The sequence below is a fragment of the Pseudophryne corroboree genome, chromosome 1 (genome assembly GCF_028390025.1).
Source record: "Pseudophryne corroboree isolate aPseCor3 chromosome 1, aPseCor3.hap2, whole genome shotgun sequence".
Taxonomy (NCBI): domain Eukaryota; kingdom Metazoa; phylum Chordata; class Amphibia; order Anura; family Myobatrachidae; genus Pseudophryne; species Pseudophryne corroboree.
Window position 1 is genome coordinate 668,826,415 of NC_086444.1, and position 24,554 is coordinate 668,850,968.

The window sequence follows — 24,554 nt, forward strand, 5'->3', positions numbered from 1 at the left end:
GACAGGGAGAGAAAAAAAAACGGAAAAAGGAAACAAAGGAAGGAACAGAACTCATCCAAATTTCTTGAAGTTAAAGCAGAATATTATAGGGATTATGTTCATTGAGCCCACGTGGCTGAACAGTATCAAGTGTGTAAATCAAACGTGCTTCACATTCTCTCAATTTCTTCAATCGATCACCACCCCTGCTTTAACTTCATTATGATCGGTTGCTATGTAACCTGGACCATTACCCTATCCACTCTGAGGCATTTTTTTGCATTAATAATATTGAAATATGTTAAACTATTTATCAAACTTATTCTAGTTCAATACATTGGTATGATATTGGTGTGTCTTATACCTACACTCTACTATATATTGCTGTTTTGATCTCTTACATTTAAAGTGAGGTATTAGTTTCTATTTTAGCTCTGTTAACAACGGAGCTATCATTATTTCCGGCAATTGCGTTCCACCACCGGTGGAACGCATAGTACTTCCGGTTATGTCACTTCCGCCTTTTGCGGCGCATTACTATTGTTGCTGGCGTGCGTTCCACAGCGCAGTGGAACGCATGGTATTTCCTGTACCTGCTACGTGAGCGGGCACTAATTAACACATTACATATAAGCCACACGTTGTATAGCTAGTCTAGCATGTTACACTAAACTTTGTTGTTTAAGCTATTTGATTTATTGTGTTGTCAATATTGATAATATAGTTTATTATGCTTTATTTGTGTTTCATATCCCATGGTGCATAAGTGCTGTACAGAGTGGTTATGGATAATGCTCCAGGGTTTAAATACTCCCATGTTATGGATCACAGTTCATTCTGCTTTTTGCTGAGCTGCTTTAAGGATGTTCTGGTGCCTGTCCTGATGATGGTCCTTAGTGGACCGAAAAGTCGACTTTGCACATATGCACTTTCTGCTATGTAGTTTTTTTTGTGAGTATATTGCCAATCAATAAAGAACATTTTATTCATCAAATGATGAGTGCGCAATTCAAATATTTTTATACACTTGGATCTATAGTATCTTTATTGGAGCACCCCACAGTTGGACCCCTTTCTGTATGGAGTGCGGGCATTATATATATATATATATATATATATATATATATATATACATACACACACACCTATATATATATTAATATATATACAGGTTGAGTATCCCTTATCCAAAATGCTTGGGACCAGAGGTATTTTGGATATCGGATTTTTCCGTATTTTGGAATAATTGCATACCATAATGAGATATCATGGTGATGGGACCCAAGTCTAAGCAAAGAATGCATTTATGTTACATTTACACCTTATACACACAGCCTGAAGGTAATTTTAGACAATATTTTTTATAACTTTGTGCATTAAACAAAGTGTGTCTACATTCACACAATTCATTTATGTTTCATATACACCTTATACACACAGCCTGAAGGTCATTTAATACAATATTTTTAATAACTGTGTGTATTAAACAAAGTTTGTGTACATTGAGTCATCAAAAAACAAAGGTTTCACTATCTCACTCTCACTCAAAAAAGTCCGTATTTCGGAATATTTGGATATGGGATACTCAACCTGTATATATGTGTGTGTGTATATATATGTGTGTATATATATATATATATATATATATATATGTATATATGTATATATGAAGCGAAATAGAGGAGATGGCGCCAAGGGAGTTATATCAACGCCCTACCTAAAAACGGACCCTTACAGTACTCTCCGGATAAATTACGTCAGATAACAAATACTAACATAAAAATTTATTAAAACAACATATAAACCCGACACAAATGTTCATAAGTATACAGAGTTGATACATTTACATTTGTCGCACAATTTGAACAATCAGTTTGTAGTGATGAGGAAAAAGCGTAGATATATCACTACGATTTCCTCCTTCTCCTTATTGTAGATTCGGAGGTAACATCAGATAATAGATAGATAAAGGGTTATACTTATGAACATTTGTGTCGGGTTTATATGTTAGTATTTGTTATCTGACGTAATTTATCCGGAGAGTACTGTAAGGGTCCGTTTTTAGGTAGGGCGTTGATATAACTCCCTTGGCGCCATCTCCTCTATTTCGCTTCATATTTTCACACATTTAGTTCCTCCTAACAGGGAACTTAGAGGATACAGGCAGCCATATAATTAATTAATTTTAGTGTTTTATTTGAAATAGCGCAGTGGGAGAGTAATTCTTGTCATATATATATATATATATATATATATATATATATATATATATATATATATATATATATATATATACATACACATATACACATATACACACACACACACCTATATATATATATACACACACACACACTGCTCAAGAAGATAAAGGGAACACTTAAACAACACATCCTAGATCTGAATGAATGAAATATTCTTATTAAATACTTTGTTCTTTACATAGTTAAATGTACTGACAACAAAATCACACAAAAATTATCAATGGAAAATAAGAATTTACTTACCGATAATTCTATTTCTCGTAGTCCGTAGTGGATGCTGGGGACTCCGTCAGGACCATGGGGAATAGCGGCTCCGCAGGAGACAGGGCACAAAAATAAAGCTTTAGGATTAGGTGGTGTGTACTGGCTCCTCCCCCTATGACCCTCCTCCAAGCCTCAGTTAGGATACTGTGCCCGGACGAGCGTACACAATAAGGAAGGATATTGAATCCCGGGTAAGACTCATACCAGCCACACCAATCACACCGTATAACTTGTGATCTGAACCCAGTTAACAGTATGACAAACGTAGGAGCCTCTGAACAGACGGCTCACAACAATAACAACCCGAATTTGTTTGTAACAATAACTATGTACAAGTATTGCAGACAATCCGCACTTGGGATGGGCGCCCAGCATCCACTACGGACTACGAGAAATAGAATTATCGGTAAGTAAATTCTTATTTTCTCTAACGTACTAAGTGGATGCTGGGGACTCCGTCAGGACCATGGGGATTATACCAAAGCTCCCAAACGGGCGGGAGAGTGCGGATGACTCTGCAGCACCGAATGAGAGAACTCAAGGTCCTCCTCAGCCAGGGTATCAAATTTGTAGAATTTTGCAAACGTGTTTGCCCCTGACCAAGTAGCAGCTCGGCAGAGTTGTAATGCCGAGACCCCCCGGGCAGCCGCCCAGGATGAGCCCACTTTCCTTGTGGAATGGGCCTTGACAGATTTAGGTTGTGGCAAGCCTGCCACAGAATGTGCAAGTTGAATTGTGCTACAAATCCAACGAGCAATCGTCTGCTTAGAAGCAGGAGCACCCATCTTGTTGGGTGCATACAATATAAACAGTGAGTCAGACTTTCTGACTCCCGCCGTTCTTGAAATATATATTTTCAATGCCCGGACCACGTCCAACAACTTGGAATCCTCCAAATCGTTAGTAGCCGCAGGCACCACAATAGGCTGGTTCAGGTGAAACGCTGACACCACCTTAGGCAGAAAATGAGGACGCGTCCGCAGTTCTGCCCTGTCCGTATGGAAAATTAGATATGGGCTCTTATATGATAAAGCCGCCAAGTCTGACACTCTCCTGGCTGAAGCCAGGGCCAGTAGCATGGTTACTTTCCATGTAAGATACTTCAACTCCACCGATTTGAGCGGCTCAAACCAATGGGATTTGAGAAAATCCAAGACTACATTAAGATCCCACGGTGCCACTGGGGGCACAACCGGGGGCTGTATATGTAGTACTCCTTTTACAAAAGTCTGGACTTCAGGAACTGAAGCCAATTCTTTCTGGAAGAAAATCGACAGGGCCGAAATTTGAACCTTAATGGACCCCAATTTGAGGCCCATAGACAATCCTGTTTGCAGGAAATGTAGGAATCGACCCAGTTGAAATTCCTCCGTGGGGGCCTTCCTGGCCTCACACCACGCAACATATTTTCTCCAAATGCGGTGATAATGTTGTGCAGTCACCTCCTTCCTGGCTTTTACCAGTGTAGGAATGACCTCTTCCGGAATGCCTTTTTCCCTTAGAATTCGGCGTTCAACCGCCATGCCGTCAAACGCAGCCGCGGTAAGTCTTGGAATAGACACGGTCCCTGTTGAAGCAGGTCCCGTCTTAGAGGTAGAGGCCACGGATCCTCCGTGAGCATCTCTTGAAGTTCCGGGTACCAAGTTCTTCTTGGCCAATCCGGAGCCACTAGTATCGTTCTTACTCCCTTTTGCCGTATAATTCTCAGTACTTTTGGTATGAGAGGCAGAGGAGGGAACACATACACTGACTGGAACACCCACGGTGTTACCAGAGCGTCCACAGCTATTGCCTGAGGGTCTCTTGACCTGGTGCAATACCTGTCCAGTTTTTTGTTGAGGCGGGACGCCATCATATCCACCATTGGTTTTTCCCAAAGGTTCACAATCATGTGGAAGACTTCTGGATGAAGTCCCCACTCACCCGGGTGTAGATCGTGTCTGCTGAGGAAGTCTGCTTCCCAGTTGTCCACTCCCGGAATGAATACTGCTGACAGTGCTATCACATGATCTTCCGCCCAGCGAAGAATCCTTGCAGCTTCTGCCATTGCTGTCCTGCTTCTTGTGCCGCCCTGTCTGTTTACGTGGGCGACTGCCGTGATGTTGTCCGACTGGATCAACACCGGCTGACCCTGAAGCAGGGGTTTTGCCAGACTTAGAGCATTGTAAATCGCTCTTAGCTCCAGTATATTTATGTGAAGAGACATCTCCAGGCTTGACCATACTCCCTGGAAGTTTCTTCCCTGTGTGACCGCTCCCCAGCCTCTCAGACTGGCATCCGTGGTCACCAGGACCCAGTCCTGTATGCCGAATCTGCAGCCCTCTAACAGATGAGCACTCTGCAACCACCACAGAAGAGACACCCTTGTCCGTGGCGATAAGGTTATCCGCTGATGCATCTGCAGATGTGATCCGGACCATTTGTCCAGCAGATCCCACTGAAAAGTTCGTGCGTGGAATCTGCCGAATGGAATCGCTTCGTAAGAAGCCACCATCTTTCCCAGGACTCTTGTGCATTGATGCACAGACACTTTCCCTGGTTTTAGGAGGTTCCTGACAAGTTCGGATAACTCCCTGGCTTTCTCCTCCGGAAGAAACACCTTTTTCTGAACCGTGTCCAGAATCATTCCCAGGAACAGCAGACGTGTCGTCGGGGTCAACTGAGATTTTGGAAAATTCAGAATCCACCCGTGTTGTTGCAGCACTAGTCGGGTTAGTGCTACTCCGTCCTCCAGCTGTTCTCTGGACCTTGCCCTTATCAGGAGATCGTCCAAGTAAGGGATAATTAATACGCCTCTTCTTCGCAGAAGAATCATCATTTCGGCCATTACCTTGGTAAAGACCAGAGGTGCCGTGGACAATCCAAACGGCAGCGTCTGAAACTGATAATGACAGTTTTGCACCACGAACCTGAGGTACCCTTGATGTGAAGGGCAAATTGGGACATGCAGTTAAGCATCCTTTATGTCCAGGGACACCATAAAGTCCCCTTCTTCTAGATTCGCTATCACTGCTCTGAGTGACTCCATCTTGAACTTGAATTTTTGTATGTACAGGTTCAAAGATTTCAGATTTAGAATAGGTCTTACCGAGCCGTCCGGCTTCGGTACCACAAATAGCGTGGAGTAATACCCCTTTCCCTGTTGTAAGAGGGGTACCTTGACTATCACCTGCTGAGAAAACAGCTTGTGAATGGCTTCCAATACCGTCGCCCTGTCTGAGGGAGACGTTGGCAAAGCAGACTTTAGGAACCTGCGAGGGGGAGACTTCTCGAATTCCAACCTGTAACCCTGAGATACTACCTGCAGGATCCAGGGGTCCACCTGTGAGCAAGCCCACTGTGCGCTGAAATTCTTGAGTCGACCCCCCACCGCTCCTGAGTCCGCTTGTAAGGCCCCAGCGTCATGCTGAGGGCTTTGCAGAACCCTGAGAGGGCTTCTGTTCCTGGGCAGGGGCTGCTTGCTGCCCTCTCTTACCCCTTCCTCTGCCCCGAGGCAGATATGACTGTCCTTTTGTCCGCTTGTTCTTATAGGACCGAAAGGACTGCGGCTGAAAAGACGGTGTCTTTTTCTGTTGGGAGGGGGTCTGAGGTAAAAAGGTGGATTTTCCGGCAGTTGCCGTGGCCACCAGATCCGATAGACCGACGCCAAATAATTCCTCCCCTTTATACGGCAATACTTCCATATGTCGTTTGGAATCCGCATCACCTGACCACTGTCGCGTCCATAAACTCCTTCTGGCAGATATGGACATCGCATTTACTCTCGATGCCAGAGTGCAAATATCTCTCTGAGCATCTCGCATATAAAGGAAAGCATCCTTTAATTGCTCTATAGTCAATAAAATACTGTCCCTATCCAGGGTATCAATATTTTCAGTCAGGGAATCCAACCAGACGACCCCAGCACTTCCAGGCTGAGGCGATGGCTGGTCGCAGTATAACACCAGTATGTGTGTATATACTTTTTAGGGTAGTTTCCAGTCTCCTATCAGCTGGATCCCTGAGGGCGGCCGTATCAGGAGACGGTAACGCCACTTGTTTTGATAAGCGTGTGAGCGCCTTATCCACCCTAGGGGGTGTTTCCCAGCGCGCCCTAACCTCTGGCGGGAAAGGGTATAATGCTAATAACTTTTTTGAAATTAGCACTTTTCTATCTGGGTTAACCCACGCTTCATCACATACATCATTTAATTCCTCTGATTCAGGAAAAACTACAGGTAGTTTTTTCACCCCCCACATAATACCCCTTTTTGTGGTACTTGCAGTATCAGAGATATGCAAAGCCTCCTTCATTGCCGTGATCATATAACGTGTGGCCCTACTTGAAAATACGTTTGTTTTATCACCGTGGACACTAGATTCAGTGTCTGGGTCTGTGTCGACCGACTGAGGTAAAGGGCGCTTTACAGCCCCTGACGGTGTCTGAGACGCCTGGGCAGGTACTAACTGGTTTGCCGGCCGTCTCATGTCGTCAACTGATTTTTGTAATGTGCTGACATTATCACGTAATTCCATAAACAAAGCCATCCATTCCGGTGTCGACTCCCTGGGGGGTGACATCACCATTATCGGCAATTGCTCTGCCTCCACACCAACATCGTCCTCATACATGTCGACACACACGTACCGACACACAGCAGACACACAGGGAATGCTCTTATCGAAGACAGGACCCCACTAGCCCTTTGGGGAGACAGAGGGAGAGTTTGCCAGCACACACCCAAGCGCTATAATATATATGGGAACAACCTTATATAAGTGTTGTTCCTTATAGCAGCTTAAATATATCAAAATATCGCCAAAAAATGCCCCCCCTCTCTGTTTTACCCTGTTTCTGTAGTGCAGTGCAGGGGAGAGTCCTGGGAGCCTTCCTCACAGCGGAGCTGAGCAGGAAAATGGCGCTGTGTGCTGAGGAGAATAAGCCCCGCCCCCTATTTCGGCTGGCTTTTCTCCCGGAGTTTTAGATATCTGGCATGGGTTAAATACATACATATAGCCTCAATGGCTATATGTGATGTATTCTTTTGCCATAAAGGTATTAAATATTGCTGCCCAGGGCGCCCCCAGCAGCGCCCTGCACCCTCCGTGACCGCTTGGTGTGAAGTGTGTGACAACAATGGCGCACAGCTGCAGTGCTGTGCGCTACCTTCATGAAGACTGAAGAGCCTTCTGCCGCCTGTTTCCGGACCTTCAATCTTCAGCATCTGTAAGGGGGGTCGGCGGCGCGGCTCCGGGACGAACCCCAGGGTGAGACCTGTGTAACGACTCCCTCTGGAGCTAATGGTGTCCAGTAGCCTAAGAATCCAATCCATCCTGCACGCAAGTGAGTTGAAATTCTCTCCCCTAAGTCCCTCGATGCAGTGAGCCTGTTGCCAGCAGGACTCACTGAAAATAAAAAACCTAAAAACTTTTTCTAAGCAGCTCTTTAGGAGAGCCACCTAGATTGCACCCTGCTCGGACGGGCACAAAAACCTAACTGAGGCTTGGAGGAGGGTCATAGGGGGAGGAGCCAGTACACACCACCTAATCCTAAAGCTTTATTTTTGTGCCCTGTCTCCTGCGGAGCCGCTATTCCCCATGGTCCTGACGGAGTCCCCAGCATCCACTTAGGACGTTAGAGAAATCAAATTTATTAACCCATGGAGGTCTGGATTTGGAGTCACTCAAGATTAAAGTGGAAAAACACACTACAGGCTGATCCAACTTTGATGTAATGTCCTTAAAACAAGTCAAAATGAGGCTCAGTAGTGTGAGTGGCCTCCACGTGCCTGTATGACCTCCCTACAACGCCTGGGCATGCTTCTGATGAGGTGGCGGATGGTCTCCTGAAGTATCTCCTTCCAGACCTGGACTAAAGCATCCGCCAACTCCTGGACAGTCTGTGGTGCAACGTGGCGTTGGTGGATGGAGCGAGACATTATGTCCCAGATGTGCTCAATTGGATTCAGGTCTGGGGAACGAGCGGGCCAGTACATAGCATCAATGCCTTCGTCTTGCAGGAACTGCTGACACTCCAGCCACATGAGGTCTAGCATTGTCTTGCATGAGGAGGAACCCAGGGCCAACCGCACCAGCATATGGTCTCACAAGGGGTCTGAGGATCTCATCTCGGTACCTAATAGCAGTCAGGCTACCTCTGGCTAGCACATGGAGGGCTGTGCAGCCCCCCCCCAAAGAAATGCCACCCCACACCATTACTGACCCACTGCCAAACCGGTCATGCTGGAGGATGTTGCAGGCAGCAGAACGTTCTCCTTGGCGTCTCCAGACTCTGTCTCGTCTGTCACATGTGCTCAGTGAGAATCTGCTTTCATCTGTGAAGAGCACAGGGCGCCAGTGGCGAATTTGCCAATCTTGGTGTTCTCTGGCAAATGCCAAACGTCCTGCACGCTGTTGGGCTGTAAGCACAACCCCCACCTGTGGACGTCGGGCCCTCATACCACCCTCATGGAGTCTGTTTCTGATCGTTTGAGTAGACACATGCACATTTGTGGCTTGCTGGAGGTCATTTTGCATGCTCTGGCAGTGCTCCTCCTGTTCCTCCTTGCACAAAGGCGGAGGTAGCGGTCCTGCTGCTGGGTTGTTGCCCTCCTACGGCCTCCTCCACGTCTCCTGATGTACTGGCCTGTCTCCTGGAAGCACCTCCATGCTCTGGACACTACGCTGACAGACACAGCAAACCTTCTTGCCACAGCTCGCATTGATGTGCCATCCTGGATGAGCTGCACTACCTGAGCCACTTGTGTGGGTTGTAGACTCCGTCTCATGCTACCACTAGAGTGAAAGCACCGCCAGCTTTCAAAAGTGACCAAAACATCAGCCAGAAAGCATAGGAGCTGAGAAGTGGTCTGTGGTCACCACCTGCAGAACAACTCCTTTATTGGGGGTGTCTTGCTAATTGCCTATAATTTCCACCTGTTGTCTATTTCATTTGCACAACAGCATGTGAAATTGATTGTCAATCAGTGTTGCTTCCTAAGTGGACAGTTTGATTTCACAGAAGTGTGATTGACTTGGAGTTGCATTGTGTTGTTTAAGTGTTCCCTTTATTTTTTTGAGCAGTGTGTGTGTGTGTGTGTGTGTGTGTGTGTGTGTGTGTGTGTGTGTGACTATAAATCACAAAGAAAAATGCACAGCAAGTATATCTTGCGAAATAACTATATTATTCAGAAACCTGACCCACTTAGCCCCCTCAGGTTACTGAATATAGGAGTAGCAAGCTGAGTGAAATACCCGAGATGGCAGCCACGCAGCAGCTACATGTGCACACACATATATAGTCACAAGTGTACCATGCAGGAATTATATCAAACCATAAAACTGCACTGGACTAGCAATACAAAGTAATACTCGATATAGCTATATATGTACACAGTAGATACTGGATGTATATCACAGGGTGTTTGTACCACACAACCCTGAATGTATGCACTCTCTAACTAACACTGTCCCTTGACAGGTAGAATACTTAAGTGTCCTGTAAAATGCACAGTGCTGGCGAGCAGGCGGCTTTACAGAGGAGGGAGGATTTGCCCCAGCAGTCCCAGGAACAGCGCAGCTCCATGTGATGGCGGCTGACATGGAGTGAGGGAGAGATATGCAGCTCCATGGCGGGAACATTTACCCAAATGCACCCTGGGGCTGAGGGAGGTGCTATAGGTTAGGACTTAGGACTTATCCCCCTGCTGGCTTCCCCACCGGGCACTACAGACTGTATAAAACTGGGTTTTTTTTATAGGAGAAAAAACTCCCACCTGTGCCCTATGACTAGTGGAGCGGCTGCCCTTTACAGTGTCCATGCCAGCGCGCGTGGCCCGCCTCCCACGGCTGCGACGGATCGCGATAAAAGCGGCCCAAAGAGACCCCTTACCTCCCCTTGTACCTGCGGCCACGAGATCCCGGAGGGCAGCGGCGAGTGTGTGTGTGAGTGACGGAGAAGGACCCCGGAGCCTCTGCTGTAGTTACCCGGCAACCAGGGCGCGGGAGTATACAGCGCTGCTGGGGGAGTGATGGAGCTGCAGCAGAGGATGTCTATCTGACATTCAGTAAAGCTGCAGCCCCTGAAGTCTTCACATTTCTTATTTCTTCTGAAATTACGCTATAATATGGGCTGCAGTTCCAGGGCGGGAACACCAGTAGTAGATGGCGCCCGGAGCTGGAGGAGGGGCTACAGGTCAGCACCTTATCCCCTAAGCTGGTCCTCACCACCGGGTAATGTGGAACCTATATCAAACGGATTTTTAGTAAATCCGACCTTTGCTCCCTTGCCCTGGTGGATATAGTGGGGTCCTGGTGCACTACAGTGTCCACGCTGGGTTATAGAGGAGGCGGTGCAATGCATCCTAGGAACAGTCAAAGCTTTAGCCCAGGGATGGGGAACCTTCGGCCCTCCAGCTGTTGTTGAACTACAGATCCCAGCATTCCCTGCAACAGTTTTAGCATGGATAAATAGCAAAACTGCATGCTGGTATGTGTAGTTCAACAACAGCTGGAGGGACAAAGGTTCCCCACCCCTGCTCTAGCCTGTTGGTGTCTCGGATCAAGATCCAACTCTACACCCCGATGTATTCCCTGTGGAATCCTAGTGTAACACGCTGCAGAAAAAAGGTTTTTGGTGGAGGAGCATAGAAGTTATGTAGGTAGAAAACATAATCCATTATGTGTGTATCCCTATTGCAGAATAAGAAATGACAAGATACTTAAAGCAGAATTTTAACTATACACTTATATTTGATAGTAATGCCACAACGTAACAGGCAAACAGGTCTCTGCCTACCTGTTCAAGTAGGAGGTGCCGGAACTGGCAATTTCTTCTTGTCCCTGGGTAACATAAAAAAACATTGGCTTGTCTGGTTGTGGCCACTGGAAGTCGAAACCTTTCTTCACACGATCAGCTTTAAAAAATAGTATAGAAAAAAGTTACAAAATGTAACTCTTCAGCGAAAAAAAATGAAATAAGGATACAGATAAATTGCCACTATACAAAAGATTAATAAATTGCAATACCTGCGGTCACACCATTTTGAAGGGAGCCTTCATAGAAAATGTTCGATGGAAAAGCACTCAATGCAGGATGCATTCGGTACTGAACCTGTAGACGGATAGGTCTAATTCCAAGTACCACAAGCCTCTCAAAGAGAGACTGGGACAGTCCAGCCTTTGCAGCTTTTTTACACATCACAACTGGGCCAAGCTGACAATGATCTCCCACCAAAATAAGCTACAAAGAAAAACAAACATTTTTTTTTACCTGTGGGCTATCTTCATACAAAAGGCTTACATTTTGTTTTACTAAACCAGGCCTAGCCAACCTGTGGCTCTCCAGTTGTAAAACTACACATCCCAGCATGCCCTGCCACACAGTTTTAGCATTCCCTAGTAGTACAACTGTGACAGGGCATGCTGGGACTTGCAGTTTCACAACAGTTTGAGAGTCACAGGTTGCCTAGGCTTGTACTGAACGATGTTCCTAAAGGCTGTAATTTTATCAAGTTGAACGTCTTTAAAATTATACCAGTCATAAACTGGACACAAAATAGATTAGAATATGATTTTGTACTGCAGTTTTTCTCCACAAATCTCCAAATGTACTGCAGTTCTACATCTACCACATCCTAATATTTATGTATATATACAAGAAACAGAGCATGAACCAATAATAGGGCATGTCAACATGTGTATTAAATCACCTGTTTTGCTCCAAGAACCACTGGTACCATACATTCAGGCTCCGTGGCTTGTGTACTTTCATCTATCAGAATTGAACGAAATTGCATTTTTGCAAGCCTAGGGTCACCTGCTCCCACGCATGTACAGCAAATTACATCAGCATTCTGTAATTAGAGAATAAAATAGAAAGTACATTTTAACACCTTGTAATAAAAAAATTATGGTTACCATAAAAACACAAACCGTATTTATAAAGGTTATTTATGTCCAGCAAGACAAACAAATGGCTGATTAAAAATGAACATATCTAGCTAAAATTAGACTATTGCAAATGGTCACTATGTAATTATAAACTGGTGAAGTGGATTGGTCTGTACCATAAGCAGTTCCCTTTCGGCTGTTCTTTTAAGAGCTCTATATCGTTTCTCATCAGCAGAAGAGAGTTCTCCAGTCTCGTCTTTCAGCTGCTGCAATTTCTGCAGCTCTGGCATGCTGAAAAAGAAAAATCAATTTAAATATCAGGCTCCATAATGGTCAAAAAATATTGGTGGTACCCTGGTGGTTCAACCAGGACGATGACCGCTGAAACAGCTACATAACCATCACTCTTACATGTACTGCTTCTAGCCATCAGTTAGTTTAACAAGATACCAAGCATTATTAGCATATAGGCAGGGTACTTCTAGAAATTAGCTTATAGATCCTTTGTCAACATCTAATGTACATATAGTAATCATTCAATTTAAACTTTAAAGAACGTAAATCTGCCAGTTAATTTGCATAAGACGTAGGTGAGGAACATATCAAACATTCTAAAGAATGGAGACATTGCCCATAGCAAACAATGAGATGCTACCTATGATTTTATAGTATGTTCTTGATAAAGGATACCTAGAAGCTATCACAAGTCCACACGTTATAATATTCTAAACATGGCCTGAGATAAAATCTAGATAGGAGGGGCATGAAGGTAGGCAACATGACATCCCTCAAAAGCAGCAGCTACTAATGTTAGATTTTGACACTAATTTGAATTAATCTCCAGCTATAATATAGAAATACATACTCTCCTAATAGAGCTATGAATAGATCACTGAAGGGAACAAATGGTTTATATCACTATAGCTGTTAATAGTCAGATGTTTATGTAACAATGACAAGCTAAGACTTGTTACCAATCCTGAGCTCACAGGTATAAAGCTAAATAACCTCAAACAACCCTAAGATTTACTGAATATTGAGCCAAGCATAAAATACCCACATGTTAAAAAGTGAACAAAGATATCATACCTTTCCATGTTGCGAATCTGATTATGCAATGCCAAGAAGGAAACTGGAGAATCAATAGCTTCGCGGCTTTTTGCACACAGACGAACAACTTTAAGACCAGTCTGGTGGATTTTCTCAGTCAGTTGATCCACTGCAATATTGCTTGGCGCACACACCAACACAGGTCTGATAAACATGTAATAAAATTATATATATTTAAATATTTTGTATTACACCATGTCTTTTTACTGGGAGATACATACACACACAGTGTAGTTGCAGACTTCAGTTAAACAGATAAAAATTGGATTTTAATTACCTACCGGTAAATCCTTTTTATCGTAGTCCATAGGGGATACTGGGAATCCATTTAGTACCATGTGGTATAGACGGGTCCACTAGGAGCCATGGGCACAATAGAAGTTTGATTGTGTGTGCTGGCTCCTCCCTCTATGATCCTCCTAGCAGACTCAATCTAGGAAACTGTGCCCGAGGAGACGGACATACTTTGACAGAAGGATATAGAAAAGGAAAGTGGTGAGAATTCGAATTAGCACAACTAGAACAAGAGGAAAGCCATGCTAACCAAACTTGCAAACAGGGACAGCAACAGCTGAACCAAACAACATTACTGAACCAAGAAACAGAGTAGGAAGAATGAAGAACCGGGCGAGCGCAAAGTATCCGCTACGGACTACGAGAAAAGAATTTACTGGTAGGTAATTGAAATCCTATTTTCTCTTACGTCCTAGGGGATACTGGGAATCGATTTAGTACTATGGGGAAGTACTAAAGCTCCCAAACCGGGTGGGAGAGTGCTAAGGTTCCTGCAGAACTGATTGACCAAACTGAAGGTCCTCAGAGTCCAAAGTATCGAACTTGTATAACTTAGCAAACATGTTCAAACCCGACCAAGTAGCTGCTCGGCAGAGCTGTAAAGCCGAGACACCCCAGGCAGCCGCCCAAGAGGAACCCACCGACCTAGTAGAGTGGGCTTGAACAGATTTCGAAATCTGCAAACCTGCCGTGGAATAATCATGCTGGATATTAAGCATGATTCAGTGTGCAATTGACTGCTTTGAAGCAGGACACCCAATTATATAGGGATCATAAAGAACGAACAGCGAGTCCGATTTTCTGTGACAAGCTGTTGTCTTCACAAAAACCTTCAAAGCCCTTACGACATCCAAAGACTTTGAAGCAGCAGAGTCGTCCGCAATAGCCGGAACAACAATAGGTTGGTTTATGTGAAACGGGGACATCACCTTAGGAAGAAACTGCTGACGAGTCAGAAGTTCAGCTCTGTCCTCATGGAAAACTAAGTAGGGGCTCTTGTGAGACAACGCCCCAAGCTCCGACACATGTCTTGCTGAAGCAAAGGCAAACAGTGTGACGGTCTTCCACGAAAGGTACTTTACGTTTACCTCCTGTAACGGTTCAAACCAGTCCTATTGAAAAAACTGCAGTACCAAATTGAGATCCCAAGGTGCCAATAGGAGGAACAAAGGGAGGCTGTAAGTGCAAAACACCTTTTAAGAACATCTGTACCTCAGGGAAAGAAGCCAATTGTTTCTGAAAGAAAATAGACCAGGCCGAAAAATGAACTTTAATGGAACCTAGCCGTAGGCCCACGTCAACTCCCGACTGCAGAAAAAGCAGGAATCGTCCTACATGAAATTCCACCGCATAATATTGTCTGCTCTTACACCAAGAGACATATTTCTTCCAAATACGATGGTAATGTTTAGACGTTACCCCCTTTCTGGCTTGGATCATAAGTTGGGATGATCTTGTCAGGAATCCCTCTCATGGCTAGAATCAACCGTTCAACTTCCATGCCGTTAAACGTAGCCGTGGTAAGTCTTGATAGACGAATGGGCCCTGCTGCAGAAGATCCTCTCGAAGAGGCGCAGGCCATGGATCTTCGATCAGCATCTCGAAAAGATCGGCATACCAGGCCCTTCGTGGCCAGTCCGGAGCGATGAGGATTGCTTGAACCTTTTCCCTTTTTATAACTCTTGAGATCAGAGGAATGGGAGGAAACAAGTGCACCAGCTGGTAAACCCACGGAGTTGTCAGGGCATCTACCGCTACTGCTTGTGGGTCCCCCAACCTGGAACAATACCACTCGAGCTTCTTGTTGAGTAGATAGGCCTTCATGTCGATTTGTGGATACCCCCACCGACGTGTTAACCGCCGGACCACCTCCGGGTGTAGGCCCCATTCCCCCTGGTACAGATCGCGTCTGCAGAGGAAGTCTGCTTCCCAGATGTCTACTCCCGAAATGAAGATCGCCTACAACGCCACGGTGTGTTTTTCCGACCAGAGGAGAATTCTTAACACCTCTGACACTGTGGATCTGCTTTTCGTTCCGTCCTGTCGGTTTATGTACGTCACCGCCGTCACATTGTCCGACTGGACCTGAATGGCCCGATTCTGAAGAAGAGATGAGGCCTGCAGAAGGGCGTTGTAGATAGTCCTGGGTTCCAGGATGTTTATTGGAAGGACTTCCTGACTTGACCATATTCAACTGAAACTGAACCCCCTGGGAGACTGCTCTACAACCTCGGAGGCTTGGGCCTGTGGTTAGCAGAACCCAATTCTGAATCCCGAACCTCCGACCCTCGACTAGGTGAGAAGACTATAACCACCACAGGAGGGAGATCCTGGCTTTTGGTGACAGATGAATCCTCTGGTGCATGTGCAAGATGCGATCCGAACCATTTGTCCAACAGATCCAGCTGGAAGGGCCTCGCATGAAACCTTCCATACTGAATTGGTTCGCAAGAAGCCACCATTTTCCCCAGAAGGCGTATGCAGAGATGCACTGAGATTCGGGTCGGCTTCAAGACGGCCCGAACCATCGACTGGATTACCATAGCCTTTTCCAATGGAAGGAATACTTTCTGAGACTCTGTGTCCAGTATCATTTCCAGGAACTGAAGCCTCTACGTTGGTTCTAGGTGAGATTTTGGCAGGTTCAGAATCCACCCATGATCCAGGAGTAGTCTGGTTGAGAGGGTAATGTTCTCCAACAGCTGTTCCCTGGACGATGCCTTTATCAGAAGATCGCCCAAGTACGGAACTATGTTCACTCCCTGTCTGCGGATCAACATCATCATCTCTGCCATCACTTTGGTGAACACCCTCAGTGCCGTGGAGAGACCAAATGGCAGGGCCTAAAACTGGTAGTGGAAGTCCTGCAGTGCAAACGGTAGATAAGCCTGATGAGGTGGCCAGATCAGAATGTGAAGGTACACATCTTTGATATCCAGAGACGCTAGGAATTCCCCCTCCTCCAGACCTGAAATCACCGCTCTCAGCGACTCCATTTTTTATTTGAACACTCAAATACGGGTTCAATGACTTCAGGTTCAGAATCGGTTTAATCGAACAGTCTGGTTTCGGTACTACAAACAAGCTGGAATAGTAACCCTTGTTGTGTAGATGAGGTGGAACTGGTATAATGACCTGGGTCTGTAACAGTTTTTGAATGGTGTTGTGTAAGTTTACACTCGCCTCTTGTGAAACTGGTAAGCCTGATTTGAAGAATCTGTGAGGTGGGAGCTTCTGGAACTCCAGTCTGTAGCCCCGGGATATAAGGTCAATGACTCAGGGATCCTGGCACGATCATGTCCAGATGTGACTGAAGAATTTTAGCCGGGCTCCCGCTGGTTTGCGTGGTTTAACTCTAGCACCTCTGGCGGCGGTAGAAGAGCCTCTGACCTTGCCCCTAAACTTGGCAGTCCGAAAGGACTGCAGATTTGGCCTGAGTAGGCCTTCCTGGCTGGCGGAGCTGCAGAAGGTAGGTATGTGGACTTACCCGCAGTAGCTCGGGAGATCCATTTGTTGAGTTCATGTCCAAATAAGGCCTCTCCTGTGAAAGGTAGGCCTTCCACTCCTTTCCTGGAGTCCGCGTCAGCAGTCCACTGACGTAGCCATAATCCTCTATATGCTAACATTGCCATAGCTGTAATGCGTGCATTAAGCAAACCTATTTCTTTTATGGCTTCCACCATAAAGTTTGCAGAGTCTTGTATATATTGCAGGAGCAAAATAATTTCCTCTTGAGGTAAGGTGTCTATCCCCTCAATTTAATTACCTGACCATTTAGCAATGGCTCTAGTAATCCACCCACATGCTATAGTGGGTCTCTGGGCCACCCCGGCAGCAGTATACAAAGATTTGAGTGTAGTCTCAATCTTGTGATCAGCCGAATATTTTAGGGGGGCTGCACCAGGCACAGGTAGTACAATTTTACGTGACCGCCTGGAGACTGACGCATCCACTATCAGTGGATTTTCCCATATTTTCCTATCCTCAGGAGGAAAAGGAAAAAACCTCCTAGGAATTTGAAATTTCTTATCTGTATTAACCCACGGTTCTTCAGCAGGGTATTTAGTTCCTTTGACACAGGAAAAGTGGCTGACTATTTTTTCTTAATATAAAAGTAAGATTCCTCGCTCTTCTTTGTCCCCTTATCAGGGATATTTAGATTTTCTCCAATAGCAACTATGAGTCTCTCTACACCCTGTGACAGAGTACACTCCCCTACCTCTGTGTCCACCTCACCCTCCTCCATGTCTGACCCTTCATTATCAGAGTCAGAATGCAGTATATGGGCCAAAGTACGTTTTTGCTGACAAATGGATTTAGACGCTGGTCTGGGTACTGAATCTTTTTTCATAAACTCATCCATAGACTGCCTTAAGTATTGCGTCTCTCACTACGAGATAATTTTGTAGAAATGGTGGAAATCATTCCCCCAATGGAGTACAGCCATGCTGGTTCTACCCCACTAGCCTGGGAAGGGATACTACACAGAGTACACACTAGTGAACCCACTGGAGAAGAGGAACACTGTGCCTTACATGAAACACACTCTTTGCCTGACATACTGCCGACGTGACAGCACACACACAGGAAAAGGTTAAAAGCACAATTAATGCACAAAGAGCCCTTCCAAAGAGAGAGTATGGAAACAGCACATAGCACTCAACGCTAATACCAAACTTAGCCGGGTCGCAGACTAAGTACCTAGATTAGGGACTTAGTACACTAGTAAACCGCTTCCCCCTGCTATAACCCCCTGGTACCGCTGAGGTAAACTGGAGGCTTTCAGGAGGAGCTGCGCGTCGCTGTCAGTCAGCGTCTGTGTCAGCTGCAGTAGGGAAAATGGCACTTGTGAACTTCTGAATGCGCTCATAGTGAAGCCCTGCCCCTTCAATGGCGCGCAGTCTTCCCACTTTTCTTTATACTCTTCCCACTCTTCTTTATACTGGCTTTATGTGACGGAGTGCATAAAATGGAGACCTTCCCCTTTTATGGCTATAGTGCCAGTCTCTGTACTGTGTACACTACAGTGAATTTAGGAGACTCAGTCCGTCCTGTGCAGAAACCGTACCATCATGCTCCGTACCCTCATGCCGCATTAATGGCCAGCTACCCGCAAACTGGGATGCCGGCTTAGTACTCACCACTCTTCATTCTTCTGACTCTGTTAGGGATGGCGGCGTGCTACGGGAATGGATGCCCGCCGTGGTGGGGCTTGCGAATAGTTTACTCAGGAGCTAGCGTCATGTCAACGAGGAACGGGACAACTGACCCTTAGTCCCGCGAAGCAGGCAGGCTAGTGCCATCCAATCCTGCCTGACAATAACAAACGTAGAAAATAAATGCAGAAAACTCTTCAGGAGCTTCCAGAGATGTGACCGGCTCCTCCGGGCACATTTTCTAAATGGAGTCTAGCAGGAGGGGCATAGAGGGAGGAGCAAGCACACACAATCAAACTTCTATAGCGCCCATGGATCCGTCTAAACCCCATGGTACTAAATGAAATCCCAGTATACCCTGGAAAACAAGAGAAAATGAGATTTATGGTAAGAACTTACCATTGTTAAATATCTTTCTGCGAGGTACACTGGGCTCCACAAGGATTAACATCGGGGTGTAGAGTAGGATCTTGATCCAAGGCACCAACAGGCTCAAAGCTTTGACCTTCTTCCCAAGATGCATAGTGCCACCTCCTATATCACCCCACCTCCATGCACCGGAGCTCAGTTTCGTTAACCAGCCCAATGCAGTAGCAGGTACCAGAGACGACAACCGCTCGTAGCCAAGTACACCACACACTCACCACAGGAGGTGTAAGTGGCTATGCCAATACCAACCCAAAGAAGCTAAGTGCGTCAGGGTGGGCGCCTTGTGGAGCCGAATGTACCTCGCAGAAAGAGATTTAACAACGGTAAGTTCTTACCATAAATCTCGTTTTCTGCTGCGGGGTACACTGGGCTCCACAAGGATTAACATCGGGGATGTCCTAAAGCAGTTCCTTATGGGAGTGGACGCACTGTAGCGAGCACAAGAACCCGGTGTCCAAAGGAAGCATCCTGGGAAGCGGCGGTATCAAAGGCATAGAGCCATATAAACGTGTTTCCTGAGGACCACGTTGCCGCCTTGTACAATTGTTCAAGGGTCGCACCATGGTGGGCCGCCCAAGAAGGTCCAACCGACCGAGTAGAATGGGCTTTAATGGTAGCAGGAACCGGACGACCAGCTGTCACATAAGCATGTGCAATCACCATTCTAATCCATCTGGACAAAGTCTGCTTGGAAGCAGGCCAGCCACGTTTGTGAAAACCAAACAGTACAAAAAGAGAATCAGATTTACTAATGGAGGAAGTTCTCTTCACATAGATACGGAGAGCCTGTACCACATCCAAAGACAACCCTTCTAGCTGAAGCAATCGCCAGCAATATTAGGACCTTTAGGGAAAGCCACTTAAGGTCAGCAGAGGCAAGAGGCTCACATGGAGACTCTAGTAAGGCCTCCAAAACCACCAAGTCCCAAGGGGCCACAGGTGGTACATAAGGAGGCTGAATCTGCAACACACCCTGAGCGAATGTATGGACATTAGGTAGGGTAGCAATATTTCTCTGAAACCAGACCGACAAGGCAGAGATGTGAACCTCGAGGGAGGCCAGACGCAGGCCCTGTTGTGGAAAGATCAATAGTACGGTCAAACTAAACTTGTAAAACGTCATGAATGTGAGACGCACAGCAAGTAAAGTAAACATTCCAGACCCTATGGTAGATCCGAGCAGAAGCCGGCTTACGGGCCTTCAACATAGTTTGAACGACCGACTCAGAAAAACCCTTGGACCTCAGGACGGAAGCCTTAAGGGCCATGCCGTCAAAGCCAGACGGGCTAAATCCTGGTAAACACAAGGTCCCTGAACGAGCAGGTCTGGTCGTTGTGGAAGTAGAAGGGAACGGTCCCAAAAGAGACCCAGTAGATCGGAGATCCAGTGTAGTCTAGTCCACGCTACAGCAACCAGAAGCAGGTTTCCTCCTTCTTGCTTGAACTTCCGTATTACTCTGGGCAGGAGAGACACTGGAGGGAACACGTACGGTAGCTGAAAGTTCCATGGAATTGCCATAACGGCCACGAACGCAGCCTGAGTATCCCTTGTCCTTGCTCCAAAGACCGGAACCTTGTGATTGTGTCTAGACGCCATCCGATCCACATCTGGAAGGCCCCACGTGTCCACGAGAAGTTGAAACACCTCCGGATGGAGGCTCCACTCTCCTGAGTGTACGTCCTGACGACTGAGATAATCCGCTTCCCAGTTCAGGACTCCCGGAATAAACACTGCGGATAAGGCCGGCAGATGGCGTCCTGCCCACTGAAGAATCCGTGATACTTCACACATTGCCATGCGGCTTAAAGTGCCGCCCTGATGATTGATGTACGCCACCGTGGTGGCGTTGTCCGATTGTACTTGAACAGGTCTGTTCCGTATGAGATGCTGGGCCATTGTCAACGCATTGAATATTTATCGAGAGGAGAGACTCCTCCTTGGTCCACCGACCCTGAAGAGAGTCTAACACCGTGCCCCAACCTCTCAGACTGGCATCCGTCGTCAGAAGGACCCAGGTGGAAATCCAGAAGGGACGGCCCCTGCTCAATTGTTGGTCTGGCAGCCACCAGCTCAATGACAGGCGGACCTCCGGAGACAACGAGATCATGTGAGATTTTATCCGGTGAGGCAGGCCGTCCCACTTGGTCAGAATTAACTTCAGCAGAGGGCGAGAGTGGAACTGAGCATACTCCACCATGTTGAAAGCAGACACCATGAGACCCAGCACTTGCATTACCGAATGTATCGACACTTGCGGACGAGATAGGAAGCATCGAATCCTGTCCTGAAGCTTCAGGACTTTCTCCTGAGACAGGGACAACCGTTGGTTGTGAGTGTCCAATAATGCTCCCAAGTGTAACATGCTCCGAGCAGGAACCAGGGAGGATTTCTTCCAGTTGAACAGCCACCAGTGGGCTTTCATGCACTGGACCGTCAAATCGAGATGACACAGGAGTAGTTCTGGGGAATTTGCCATAATCAACAAATCGTCCAAGTACGGTAGGATCCTGACCCCTTGACGGCGGAGTGTAGCCATCACGACCGCCATTACTTTACTCGGGGAGCAGTTGCCGTCACGGCGGAGTGTAGCCGTCACGACCGCCATTACTTTACTCGGGGAGCAGTTGTCAAACCAAAGGGTAATGCCCGAAATTGATAATGAAGGTTGCCCACCGCAAACCGCAGGTACTGTTGATGAGATACCGCAATAGGAATATGCAGGTAGGCATCCTGGATGTCCAGGGAGACCATATAGTCCCCAGGCTCCATGGCCAGAACAATAGAGCAGAGTTTCCATACAAAACTTGGAGACCCGCACAAAACTTGGAGACCTGTGGTCAGGAGTGAATGTACGACCGAGTGCAATGTGTTTGCTTTTGCCGGATCCAGAAGCACATCTGTCAGGCAAAACCGTTGCGGGAAACGATTCTTGAAGGGTATGGCGTAACCTCGAGCAACAACTTCCATCGCCCAGGTATCTGAAGTGGTCTTCAACCAATCCTGGGCAAAACATAGAAGTCGGCCCCCCACCTTGGGATCCCCCAGAGGGAGGCCCGCCCCATCATGCGGCAGGTTTGTCCATTTTGGAAGCTGGCTGACGTGCGGCTCAGGCACGCTTCGGTCTGGGCTTTGCAGGTCTGGAAGCACAAGCTTGCTTTGGGTACGCCTGAACTTTTGCTTTTCCTGGAGGACGAAAGGGCCGAGGGAAAGTAGTTTTAGCCTTCTGCGTTGAAGGAGCCGTACTATGTAGGCAAGCTGTTTTAGCAGTAGTCAGATCAGCCACAATCCTATTGAGATCGTCTCCAAAGAGAATATCTCCCTTGAAAGGAAGCACCTCCAGGGTTTTCTTGGAATCCATATCCACCGACCAGGATCTCAACCAAAGGATACGTCTGGCCAAGATGGACGTAGCAGCAGCCTTGGCCGCGAGCACCCGGGCATTGGAGGCCGCCTCCTTAAGGTACAGAGAAGCCACGGCAATATACGAGAGACATTGTCGAGCATGCTCAGAAGCATTGGAAGGAAGTTCCGCCTCCAGTTCCTGAGCCCACGCCTCAACAGCTTCAGCAGCCCAAGTCGCTGCAATTGTTGGCCTATGCACAGCCCCCGTTAGGGTATAAATCGCTTTTAAACAGCCCTCCACACGTCGATCAGTCGGTTCCTTCAGAGAGGTGACGGTAGTTACTGGCAGAGCAGAGGAAACAACCATACGTGCCACATGAGAATCTACAGGCGGAGGGGTTTCCCAATTTTTACATACCTCCGCAGAGAGAGGATAGCGAGCCAACAGTCTCTTATTCGGTGTAAATTTTGTCCCCGGATTTTCCCAGGATTCCTGATTTATGTCAACCAGGTATTCAGAATGGGGTAAAACTTGTTTAATCACCTTCTTACGTTTTAAACCTATCCGGTTTCTCTGAGACAGTCTCAGGCTCAGGGTCACCAGCCACCTGAAGAATGAGTCCGATTGCCTCAATCAAATCCGGGACATCCACCAATTACTTCCCTTTCCCATCAGAAACATGTGTCAGTGTCTGTGGGTTAAGTATATGCGCCGTCCTTTCTCAGAGGACTTGTCTGGAATAGCAGTGGATTGGGAGTAGGTAATGACCCGTTTAGAAGATGACTTAGTCTTAGGCAGGCGAGAGTGACACTTAGATTTAGTCCTAGATCGGTTCAAATGCTGTAACTGAGTGGAAAGCTGATCCGCCCATGGCAGGTTTACAGCAGGGACCATAAACTGTTGCAGTGGCACAAGTGGTCCCACAGAAGGCGTCAATGTAATCACTAGCGTGTTTAACAAAGTGGAAAATGTAGCCCAAGGTGGGTCTTGTGATGCCCCAGGTGCTACCGACCCACTGGGGGGTAAGGAACCCCCTGAACCTGAAATCTCAGCTGCCATATTATCCTCCGTTACGTCCGCAGCCTCAATACCACGCAGTGTGGGAGAAACCCAACGTCGTTGCCACGTGTAGCAGACATAACTATGTGCACAATATTGGGCAACCAGGTACAAAGTGTAGCAGCACTATACCTATCAAGAACTCTCAGTAAAGCGTGCCTTATGATAGCACAGACCTGGAGATCAAGAGATATAGATTATATGGTGACTATAAATCACAAGTAAAAATACACCGACAGTATATCTTGTGATACGATCCTATATTAAACTTAAAGAAAAACCTGAAACACTTGGCCCCCTCAGGTATAGCACTATAGGAATAGCCCACTGAGTGAAATACCCTTCAATAAGGTAAACACGCAGCAGCTACATGCACACACACATATAAAGTCACATGTCTACCATGCAGAAATTATGTACCATAAAACTGCACTGGACTAGCAATGCAAAGTAATACTCAGTATGGCTATATGTGTTAACAATAGATAGTGTTTGTACAACACAACCCTGAATGTATGCACTCTTTCTTAACTAACACAGTCGCAGGGACAGGTAGAATACTCAAGTGTCCTGTAGGAAGCACAGCACTAGCAATCGGACAGTTCCACCAAGGATGATTTGACCTAGCAGTCCCAGGAACAGCAAAGCTCTGTCAGTAATGGCTGCTGAACGGGAGTGAGAAGCAGCTCCAGGGCGGGAACATTTGTAGAAATGGCGCTCAGGGGCTGGGGGGAGGGGCCACAGGTCCGACCTGCTCCCCATGCTGGCATCCTTACCGGGTGCTT

The 24,554-nt window shown here is 46.6% G+C and overlaps 1 protein-coding gene across 1 annotated transcript in view; it reads right to left on the minus strand.

The window, feature by feature from the left end:
• UPF1 (UPF1 RNA helicase and ATPase) overlaps positions 1-24,554 on the minus strand; it is a 477,022-nt gene that overhangs the window by 179,158 nt on the left and 273,310 nt on the right. The window contains exons 12-16 of the mRNA XM_063955016.1: positions 13,467-13,631; positions 12,554-12,668; positions 12,197-12,340; positions 11,514-11,727; positions 11,284-11,401 (exon numbers count right to left, since the gene is read on the minus strand). Coding sequence (XP_063811086.1) covers positions 11,284-11,401; positions 11,514-11,727; positions 12,197-12,340; positions 12,554-12,668; positions 13,467-13,631 — 756 coding nt within the window. The remainder of the gene's footprint in view (positions 1-11,283; positions 11,402-11,513; positions 11,728-12,196; positions 12,341-12,553; positions 12,669-13,466; positions 13,632-24,554) is intronic.